General features: G+C 34.5%; 1 protein-coding gene across 3 annotated transcripts in view; it reads left to right on the forward strand.

Moving 5' to 3' along the window:
- Nucleotides 1-12,127, forward strand: part of GRIK2 (glutamate ionotropic receptor kainate type subunit 2) — a 626,810-nt gene that overhangs the window by 287,639 nt on the left and 327,044 nt on the right. For all 3 annotated transcript variants that reach the window (XM_024739236.1, XM_024739250.1, XM_024739246.1), the window contains exons 4-5: nt 2,415-2,596; nt 9,620-9,673. In XM_024739236.1, the coding sequence (XP_024595004.1) occupies nt 2,415-2,596; nt 9,620-9,673 (236 nt within the window). The remainder of the gene's footprint in view (nt 1-2,414; nt 2,597-9,619; nt 9,674-12,127) is intronic.

Consider the following 12,127-nt stretch of genomic DNA (forward strand, 5'->3'; position numbering starts at 1 on the left):
TACATGCAGGAGTCCTATCGCCTGAAGATTCTTATTTGGTTGTTTAGATTGTACCCAAGCTTCACAGGTTACTATCATACCTTCCAGAGTTTGGGAGCCACTGCCTTACAGCAATTATATTCAGGTTTATTTATAAAAAGTAGTTAAACAATGTTACTACCCTTTAAGAATTTATTCTAATTTAGTTACAGAGTACTCCCCTATGTAAAGAAGTGTATAGCCTTTTATAGATGTTTTAGAGGATTTTATAAGCCCAATGTTAAATGCTGCTACAATTAAGCAGGTGTTATAAACTCAAATATTTTTTTTACTCTTTGTACAGTTCAGTGTTAACATCTGTACTCATTATATACATAATTCCCTAGACTGAATTGTATCATGTTTAATGGGTATATTTGATATCAATTAATATGTAATATTTTACTAATAGTATTATACTGTGTAATTTATGCAAATATTATTTATAGGATTTTATATATCAAAATTTTAAAACAACTTACAATGAAGTAAACTTTATGGGACAATGTTTTATTTAATGAATTCATTTAATTTTTTATAATTTTATTTATTATTATTTTGGCTGCAATGGGTCTTCGTTGCTGCGCATGGGCTTTCCCTAGTTGTGGCGAGAGGGGGCTACTCTTCGTTGTGGTGCACGAGTTTCTGCTTGCCATGGCTTCTCTTGTGTGGAGCACGGGCTCTAGGCACACGGGCTTCAGTAGTTGTGGCACATGGGCTCAGTAGTGGTAGCTCGCAGGCTCTAGAGCGCAGGCTCAGTAGCTGTGGTGCATGGGCTTAATTGCTCCAAGGCATGTGGGATCTTTCCAGACCAGGGATCAAACCCGTGTCCCCTGCATTGGCAGGTGGATTCTTAACCACTGTGCCACCAGGGAAGTCTGGTGGGACGGTATTTTAAAAGCAAAAGATACTATATATTTATGAATTTACATATGTTTTATCTTGCATGTCTCAAGGATAAAAATACTGAAAATTAGTCATGTTAATTTTATTAACTATGTTGCAACATATTAAAGTGTATATAGCATTACATGTCTAAGAGGATCTATTATTTATTTAAAAACTGAATGAAAAAAGAATTCCTAGAATTAGATTTCTTTATATCTCATGTTATTTTAATATACAGTAGATTTTTAGTCATAGTAAGATTCTTTTAATTCCTGTTTCCAAATAGAGCTATATATATATATATATATATATATATATAGAGAGAGAGAGAGAGAGAGAGAGAGAGAGAGACAGAATTCCAGATAGTTATTTACAAATATTTTCCTTTATTATTGTTTGTCATAGTAATATTTATGAAGGTAGTTTTTCAGGAAAGATAGAAATAGAGTTTTAGAAACATAAAGATGAGATGGAAAAAGGGGTAAATAAGAAGGAAGAGGGGAGAAGGGGAAAGGAAATTGCTTAATTTTGTCCAAGCTAATAGAATTGTATGATCCTTCTTTTCTTATCATACTCTTATATATTGGATCTTTTATATCAGTCTTTAAGGGGTTTCATTAATTAGAAAGTTTCTATAAAGGAATAAATTCATTGATTTGTCTCTGTTATTTAAAAATGCATAACAGTTTAATGACCTATTGAAAATGGACCGATTAATTTGATATATTTTTGAAACATATAATCAGGAGCTACTTTTCTAGGAAAATGTTTGCTTTATTAGTAATTTCTGTGGTTATATTTATTTCTGAAGAAATACAGAATGATACAAATAAAAACAATACAAAGGAAAGTTTTATTTCTTAAAGTAATTTAATTACACTTCTGGCTATTTAGTCTTTTTATTAAGAAAAGTATATCACTCTTGCATATACACCAAATTACTATACCATTATTTGTGAACAAAAACAAGAAACAATAACCAAAGTTTGTAATAATAGAGAATAATTACATAAATTATGTCCACTAAAACTTAGTTGGACAAACTAGAACAGTAATCACTAACTTACAATGACCTATAAGACATTGTCACAAAACAATTATTGATGTAAAATACAAAAAAAAAACCCTCTATGTATATATGTGCAAATACATAGGAAGTATATGGAGGATAATATTTCAAGCCATCAACAGTGATAACCCACTGGGAGTAGAATTAGGATAGAGAGGGAAACCATTTTATTTTAAATTCTTTTATCTATTTAAATTATTTACATTAACTTACAGTCATGTATGTCTTTCATACTTTGAGAAATACCCTAAGAATTTGAGAAGTGATTTTAACAAAAATAACTGGGGATTGGGAGTTCTAAAGTAGGAATTTCAATGGTCACGTCATGATGTACACATGTACATGGTCAAGGAAATCAGACACTGTGGTATGTTTTGTGATTCTATGAACTACTCTGTTTTTTCTGTAACATTCTATTTTTTTTTCTTTTCCATTAAAGGTCTCATTCGCTTGCAGGAGCTCATCAAAGCTCCATCAAGATACAATCTTCGACTTAAGATCCGTCAACTACCTGCTGATACAAAGGATGCAAAACCCTTACTAAAAGAAATGAAAAGAGGCAAGGAGTTCCATGTCATCTTTGACTGTAGCCATGAAATGGCAGCAGGCATTTTGAAACAGGTAATCTTTAAATTATTTAAGTTCTTAATTTCTTTATTAAATTTGAGTTTGAAATTTTTTTTTTACATCTTTATTGGAGTATAAGTGCTTTACAATGGTGTGTTAGTTTCTGCTGTATAACAAAGTAAATCAGCTATACATATACATAGATCCCCATATCTCCTCCCTCTTGCATCTCCCTCCCACCCTCCCTATCCCACCCCTCTAGGTGGTCACAAAGCACTGAGCTGATCTCCCTGTGCTATGCAGCTACTTCGCACTAGCTATCTATTTTACATTTGGTAGTGTGTACATGTCAATGCTACTCTCTCACTTGGTCCCAACTTCCCCTTCCCAGTCCCCTGCAAGCCGTGTCTTCAAGTCCATTCTCTACGTCTGCGTCTTTATTCCTGTCTTGCCCCTAGGTTCTTCAGAACCTTTTTTTTTTTTTTAGATTCCATATATATGTGTTAGCATAGGTATTTGTTTTTCTCTTTCTGACTTACTTCACTCTTGTGACAGACTCTAGGTTCATCCACCTCACTACAGATAACTCAATTTCATTTCTTTTTATGGCTGAGAAATATTCCATTGTATATATGTGCCACATCTTCTTTATCCATTCACCTGTTGATGGACTGTTAGGTTACTTCCATGTCCTGGCTATTGTAAATGGTGCTGCAGTGAACACTGTGGTGCATGACTCTTTTTGAATTATGGTTTTCTCAGGGTATATGCCCAGTGGTGGGATTGCTGGGTCATATGGTAATTCTATTTTTAGTTTTTTTAAGGAAGCTCCATACTGTTCTCCATAGTGGCTGTATCAGTTTCATTCCCACAACAGTGCAAGAGGGTTCCCTTTTATCCACCCTCTCCAGCATTTATTGTTTGTAGATCTTTTATGATGACTCTTCTGACCGGTGTGAGGTGATACCACATTGTGGTTCTGATTTGCATTTCTCTAACGATTAGTGATGTTGAGCATCCTTTCATGTGTTTGTTGGCAATCTGTATATCTTCTTTGGAGAAATGTCTATTTAGGTCTTCCACCCATTTTTGGATTGGGTTGTTTGTTTTTTTTGATATTAAGCTGCATGAGCTGCTTGTAAATTTTGGAGATTAATCCTTTGTCAGTTGCTTCATTTGCAAATATTTTCTCCCATTCTGAGGGTTGTCTTTTTGTCTTGTTTATTTATTTATTTATTTTTTGGCTACACTGTATGGCATGTGGAATCTTAGTTCCCCACCAACCAGGGATCAAACCCATGCCCCCTGCAGTGGAAGCGTGGAGTATTAACCACTGGACTGCCAGAGAAGTCCCCTGTTTTTTTGTTTTTTAAATCAAAGTGTTATTGTTACACAGTCGGTTTAAAAAAAAAAAAGCCAGAGAAGTCACCTTGATGTGATTTTCTGATAAAAAGTCTAAGTACTTTAATTAATTGTCTTAAAAGAAAAGTAATATAAATATTGATGATCTTTAAAGCACATTGAAGTTCCGAGGTTACTTTCAAATGGCTAAAATGCCGTTTGTTAATGTGAATATTGATCAATGAAGTAGATATTTCTGTTTTGTGCTGAAATGAGAGAATAAACTTCAAATCAACAATTAAGCAGCTCAACCATTAAAATCAACTAGTAAGAAAAAGAGAAAAAAAAATTGTTCTTTACCTGTCATGTACGCTGAGATGCCTTACACATTTGATCTTATTTAATTATCGCCGTAACCAAATGAAGTAGGGACGAGCTCCACTTTACAGACAAAGAAACTGAGTCTCAGAAAGATTAAGTAGCTTGATCAATGTCCATCACTGATCAAGGAAATAGCAGAGGGATTTATATTTCTCTTAGTGATGTTAGGAAGTATTCATTTCAGAATAAGCATTGCCTACCTAAAAAAATAATTCTAAATCAATCAAATGAAACAACTCATAGCAGTAAAACCTCTTACTATTACTTCAGCACTATTCAGGCCTACAGCACACTGGAAAACAATTATTATTAGCTCATATCTTATATATGAGGGGATTGATGTAAGGGGTTAAATAGCTAGTACAAGGCTGTACTATGTAGTAGAGCCTGAATTTGAACACAAGTCTTTGGACTTTGTTTTTTAAGCTCTTCTATACACACTGGCTGACTGGAGATTAGCCACCTGTCTTGACACCTCTCAAATGTAGGATAAAATATCTCTACTAGAGAGTTATGCAGATTCAGATGTCAAATTATATCTCATAAAATATAACTACCAACAGTAAATGTCTGTTATAACATGGTTAGTTTATTAAGCAGATGTTTATCCAATCTTCCAATATGGATGTTGGTTTCACTACAGTAAAATATTTAATTGGATTTGGAAAATTGCTCTAGTGTTATATTTGAGTAATAAAGAATATAAGGGTGGTTGTTGTTTGGTTGGGTTTTTTTGGGAACAAAATGATGTGATAAAGTAAGCACTGGAATCTAGAACAGGGATTTGTTTTTCATTTAATACCAAACAATTCTTGGTCACATTTAGAATACACAGACTTGGAAAGGATACCTTTCCTTTATGCCTAGAGTGAGTATCACTGTAGTATCTGTCAGTGACAAATAATAGGCTTTTGGTAGGCTTTCTCTAGGCCTCCAACAAGTATATAGGTGATCAGTTGTCTTGTCTCTAGAGTAACTAACTCTGACTTATTTTGCTGTTTGAAAGGTGAGAGTATCCATCACCTTTAATAATAGAATTTCCATTCTGGCTTCTAGTTGATATATCCCTTATTTCATACTTGTTTTCTGATGTGTAACCTGCTATTTGCAAAACGAAAACATAATTAAAGTAGTATCTAAAATATATACAACAGTAAAATTATATAATTTTAACAAGATTAGTAGGTGAAAAATCAGAACGGAGGGGAAATGAGAATATGAAAGTTAAGTTGAAGTCAGAGTAACACTATTGCACAGAATGCATACTTTTTGATCCTGTAACACTGGCAGACCACATGTGGTGGGATTTTTTTTTAAACTTACCTTGTCCCAGAGAGCATTTATCTCATATTTGGATCTTAGCTACTCTAGAAACCAATTCAAAACAAAAGTAAATAGCTTTCTTTTTTTGTAACTGCAGCAGTACATTTAGTAGGACTCCATTTTGTGATTTATGAAATTTTTCTGAGATTCCTCAATGTTGGCTAATGATGACACTCCAAAGAAATGGTACAAGAGTTGAAGATAAGGCACAAATGGGCTTTCAGCTTGTCTGGCTTAATCCAAGAACAAATATTAGGAATATCAAGAAAAAGAGATGTTTGTTTGTTTTATTTAAACTGACTGAGCTCTTACTAAATAGTGAGCAACCATGAATTTGAAGTTTTCCTGCCTGAGAGCTTTAAAAGTGAGTGAAGCCTGGGCTTGGCTAGATGTCCTCTGAGGCAAATTAAGGGCACTCATTGGCATACATGTCTTAATAGCAAAAGATTCCACCTCTACTCAGATTTGTCAAAGAGAATCCTCTATGGCAGGGCCAGGATGCTGTGGAGTAAAGTCTAACGAAGACATTCTATCACAGAAAAAAATAGCAACCAAGAACTTTAAAGTCCATATCAGAGAGTGTGAAATCAAAATTTTTAGCCTGGAAAAATGTAAAAGCAGATACAAAGAAACTGCTACAGCAGGAAGAAGTAAAATATAATAAAATTTTAAGAAATATGTATAAAGTCTAACCCCTCCAATTGTTAACCTTAAGCAATGTAACGTCCAGATATAACCTGAAGGATAAACTGGTTGCAAATTATATGCCTGGATAACTGCATGTGTTAATTTGTCCTATGGCATTGTTAACACTACATCAGTTAAATGTTGGGAAATTCTAACAATATTTTGATTTTGGAAAAAATCATTCTGTGGTATTTCTTTCCAGGAGGGGTGATGTGGCACAAGCAATTTTCTTTTGTGGCCACTCTTATTTACACACAAGAGGATAATAATTTTGTTCTTTTTAATGTGGTTTGAAGTGTGCACACAGTTCATTCAGAAGCAGTAGTAGCAAGACATAAATGCTATAAATAAAAGAAGGTCCAGAACAAGTTCTTTTTTAATTCCCATTGGAAATTATTAACTCACCTTTCAAGAGAGTATCCCCGTTGTTCACTTTTGTTCATGTTAGAGTATAGGTACTCCATCAAAAATAACTAAACTTTTCTACTTAGATCTAAGTTCATAGTCCATACTGACTCTTGTTTTCAGAATCAAAGACTGAAGGGAGGTCAGTGAAATGCTCACACAGTCCTCAGTTATCCCTTAAAGGTTTCTTTTCAACGTAATGTAGAAGAAACCTGGGGCTCATGCAGAACACCATTTTCTTAACCACCTCCCACCCTCGCCTCCAAAACACAATTTCCAGGATTGGGCTGAGATTCCCAGGTTTTCAAATTATCAAGGAGGAAACAGCCAAAATTTTAGAATGTATAGATCCTAAATGGATCTATATCTTTGGGAATATAAAATATGCCACTTTATAAAAGGCATAGATTATGCTCTATATCCAAGCTCCAAGAGTTAGAGAGACCTGGAGTTTATTTTCACTCACTGTATCAATTTGTTGGCTAATTTATTCATTCTTATTATGTCTTGGTTTCTTCACCTGTAAAGTAAGTATAATAACAGGACCTACGTCATAGGATTTTTAATGAGGCCTAAATTGATTAAGATGTGCAGTGAGCTTAGAATAGTACCCAGCACTTTTTAGGCATTATGTAAGTGTTATTTATAGTTATACATCTGAATCGCTGTTTCTTTCATTTATCCCAATCGATATTTCTATGCCTATTGAGTTGGTAAAGTAAAAAATATCGACAAGGGTAATGCTGAACTCTCAATGAGTAGTTCTGAAGTTGCGAGACCTTTAACACACATCCATCAGGAACAATGAATACCTTCTACAAAGATAATCTTGTAAATTTTTATTTAATAAGAAAATTTTTCTCTTATTTTGCTTAAATGTAAATTTATCAGAGAGTTATTGGCTCATGTAATTTTTAACCATTCAGGAAATATTATTTGTTTCCTAAAAGTTGTACATCCAATTCGGTTGTGTGTGGGGGGTGTTCCCCATACCATAAGCAGTGCTCTGACGCCAGCACATTGGGTCCTACAACCCAATTCAGTTCTCACAGCATCTATCCAGAGGTAGCATCCGATTCTGCAGGTTAAGGGCTTAGTCCTACAAGACTGTTTCCCCACCTCCCCCACTTCGGACATGAACCCCAAGTCCAGGTAATCACTTGTGCTTCTGACCCACCGGCTACAGATTGGAGGTTCCTACAACCCCCTCCTTAGGTTCGATTAATTTGCTAGAGCAACTCACAGAACTCAGAGAAACATTTTACGTACTAGATTCCCGATTTATTATGAAAGGATGTAACTCAGTAACAGCCAGATGGAAGAGATGCATAGGGCAAGACACAGGGAAAGGGCAAGGAGCTTCCTCGACCCTTCTGAGTATGCCACTCTCCTCGCACCTCCACATGCTCACCAACCTGGAAGCTCTCCAGATCCTCTCCTTTTGGGTTTTTCTGGTGGCTTCAGTTCATAGGCATGATTGATTAAATCATTGGCCATGGCGATTGAACTCAGTCTCCAGCCCCTCTTCCTTCCCAGGAGGTCACCGGGGTAGAACTGAAAGTTTCAACCTTCCAATCATGAGATTGCTTTCCCCTGGCAACCAGCACCCACCCTCCCATCTTAGGGGATTTTCCAAAGTCACCTCATTTGACATAAACTCAGTTGTGCTTGAAAGGGGCTTGCTAAGAATAACAAGACACCCATTTCACCTTTATGGCTCTGAAGCAATTTCAGGAAGTGAAGAAAAGAAACCAAATATTATAACAGAGATGTTCCCATTGCTTTTATTGTTTGGGAAATTCTAAGAGTATCTGGAGTTTTGTGCCAGAAATGGGATGAAGACCAAATACATATTTCTTATTATAAATTACAATATCACAATTCCTAAGTTCCTTTCCTCTGCTCAATTCTTTGATGCTACCTATCATTAACAAATGTTTCTCCCTTTAAAAAAAAATACATTTTATATATCCCAAAATTTTTCACAAACATCTGTCTTTTCTTACTGAACAGCTAATGCTGTGGAAATACAAATTTTATTGTAGCTAATTGGTTAATACCTACCTATGGGCATGAAATACAAAGGATGTAGCTGGGGCAGCTACTTAGTAAACCAATTTGAGTAGTTAGTAGTTTGTGGAAGAATATTAGATGCACCTGAGAATACTTGTTTCCTACTAAGAGCTCTTCATTCAGCTCAAAAATGCATCATTTTTCAATTATCATCACCAGCTACTGTTCACTGATAAATAGCTATTTCTAAAGGATTCTGTATTTTCAGAGAGGAAATTGACACTTCTTATGACTGGGAGTTCTAACCCAAAAGTCCTTGTTTTAAGACTGATAGTCTAAAATTGATGAGGACTGTAGAAGTGTGAAATAAAACATAGTAAATTTCAGTTGTTCATTAATAAAAAATAAACTTGCCTTTATCTGTACAGTGGTGATTTACATTTGCTTCATTAATACTAAGAAAACGTCTCTAAAATGCTAAAAAAAATTCCTGTTGGTATTGTACTTTGGAACACTGTTTTCCTAATTGAGTAATACTTTTCAACAAAATAAAATGGTGTTCCTTATTATGGAATTTGTAGTGAAGATATTACAAATATAATGAACTAAGATTTGCTCATTTGAGGTTTTGTTTCAAATTTATGCCTCTTTTAATATGTAAAACATAAGGTTTACAATTGCAAACATTCAATTAATAGCTTTTCTATCAAGAGAATTGGTTCAGAAATTCCTTTGTAACCACTAATCTTCTTTAACTATGGAAAAAAGATTTAGTTTGACCCAATTTTAATGTAACCTGAATACTGTAGGCTGATTCTTCATTACATTCTGCTATTTTCATCTCACTTGTCTTATTGACGTAATGTATTTCATCTAACGTGTACCTTCAATATTAATATTTTACTATTTTTATTTTTTACTTCTTAGGCATTAGCTATGGGAATGATGACAGAATATTACCATTACATCTTTACCACACTGGTAAGTAATTTATTAAAACATAAAGATAATGCTCTAAATTTTCTTATAATGAATTTCAGGATGAAAAATGGGTTTTTGAGTGGGAAGAAGTAATATAATACTGGCACTTTTAAAGTTACGATTTATTTTATTTTGATAAAACCCAAGAGGAATTATCATCATAGAGAACTAATGATTCTTGGTGGGAAGCTGATGATTTTGAAATAATATCGTTTCAGATATTAATTCAAAATAATGTCTTATATTTATATTGCTTAGAGGACTTTCAGAACATAATGGATTTTAAAATTAGTTTGCTGAGAAATCAATGTTTTAGAAAAGCACAAATTCTTATGTTGTTAGCTCTATTGACTTAACTGAAATCAGGTTTATTGAAGCTGCTCCTTTAGTAGATTAAATTTCCTATTCTGTTTTTGCATATGTTAACTTGGATTTTTTTAAGTAAATATGATTTAATTTGCAATTAGCAAATTGAATGTTACCCTTATCTTTTGTCTTTATGTAACCACTACAGTTTTTTCTCAATATGCATGAAAATCTGACATTCTTTTTTTTTATCAAACCTACTTATCCTTAGCTCTATTTCTTTACCAATACATTATCCTAGTTTTCCTTCCACTGTGAAACAGCTATCTGTCTCTGTCACTATTTCCTGCCCATCCCCCCAATATGAGAGTATCTCCAAGTTTGGGCATGTATCTTATTTTCTTTTTTCCTCTTCAATTATTTTCTTCAGAACTGGTATGTACTTAGAGCTTCAATTATGACCTTTGTTCAAATGAGATCTAAATGTCTATCTGTAATATTCCTGAATTGTTGTATATCGCTGCGTTGCAGAACGTTTCTAATCGTTGTGGCGTTAAGATAATTTCAAGTTATTTAAACCTTAATGGATTGTCCTCTGAAGTGACTCATCTTCTGACTCTCGCTTCAAAACTTCCACTGTCTCTAACTCCTGTATCCCCAACAAAATGCCACTGATTTTTTCTCCATAGTGTCTGTAGTATGCATCTTCTCCTTTCCTACAATGACCAGTCTAACCAATACTCTCTCTTTGTTAACTCAAAAGTTTTCCAGTTGATCTCCTTGCTTTTAGGAGTCTTGAAGTTACCAGATTAAATTACTAAAATTTAGTAATTGGTCTAAATTACTGAATTTTAAATCTAAATTGATCACAATAGCTTCTTGTAAAAACAACTCTAATTCAGTGAAGATGCTTCACACAGTAGGTTGTATTTTACTGGTAAATACTAAGGCTAACTCTGCTGTATATCTGTATCACTTCCCACCAGGCAACTTTTCTGCAACCTGTGAGAAACTTAGTGATGGGCTGGTGGAGAGTGAGTAGAAGCCTTCCCTCGTCAGCAAATTATATTTCAATGCTGTTGAAACTCAGTTCTACCATAATCATAAGATTTTAGGGAAATCGAAAGCATCTCATAATAAGGAAAAAAATGGAAAAAAAAAAAACTAGTTTAGTATATGTAGGACTCATCTAGCCTATAATTGAAGGTCCTTTTCAGTTTGATTCTAACCTAACTTTCCTATTTTCTTTTGCCGCTGCTCTCCCTCATGAATTCTCTTATAGCCAAACTGATTTAGGTCAGTCTCCTGAGTAGACTTTATATTTTCTAATTTTTGTATCTCTACTGACATTTTGGTCTCCTTTTGTCTTTTGCCTTTCAAGAGCATGGCCATTCTTTAACGGCAGCTCAGATCCCATCTGCTCTGTGAAGTTGTTCTTTACCATAAAAATTGAAAATCATTTATCTTGCTTCTGACTCTTTGCACTTATCACTTGTACTCTTTTGCCCCTTAACATATATTGCACTACATTATATATATATATATAGCCAGAGAGAGAGAGATAATCTCCTTGGCTAGATTGCAAATGTTGAAAACTAAAAACCTAAAAGTTCCTTATATTTTTCACAGCACAGAATAGAGCTCAGGCCAACGTCAGCGTCTCTTCACTGAATTTTGCTTCTATAATCTAGTCTGTACAGCTGTACGAGCAAGCTGTGCCCAGGACCAATGGCATTAATCTTGCCCTGGCTCTCAGTAGTTCTCAATGTTGTCTGTAAGATCTAAGGAATAGCTAATGCCAACTCAATGGGGGCAAAAGTCGCACGTGCTGCATGTTCTCATAGTGACATCCGACTGCCCCGACAGCTTTGGCCTCCTATCTCCTGGGCAAATCCAGAGCACTCACTGTATACAGAGTAGAAAGGGCAACCAAAATCTGAAGTGTTCCTTATGGGGGAGTTGCTAGATAGGGTATAAGACAAAAGAACTACAAGAGTTCTTGTAACCAATAAGGCCAGTTTTGTTAACTTTTTTCCTCAGCTTTGATATAATTTTCATTAGTTAGAAGCTATATTTCATGATCTGTTTCTTAAAATAAAAAGAAAAATGACAAAGCAAAGTAACACAAAAATGGCAATAACCAGTCAA

Source organism: Neophocaena asiaeorientalis, unplaced genomic scaffold, assembly GCF_003031525.2.
Source record: "Neophocaena asiaeorientalis asiaeorientalis breed wild unplaced genomic scaffold, Neophocaena_asiaeorientalis_V1.1 scaffold451, whole genome shotgun sequence".
NCBI lineage: Eukaryota > Metazoa > Chordata > Mammalia > Artiodactyla > Phocoenidae > Neophocaena > Neophocaena asiaeorientalis.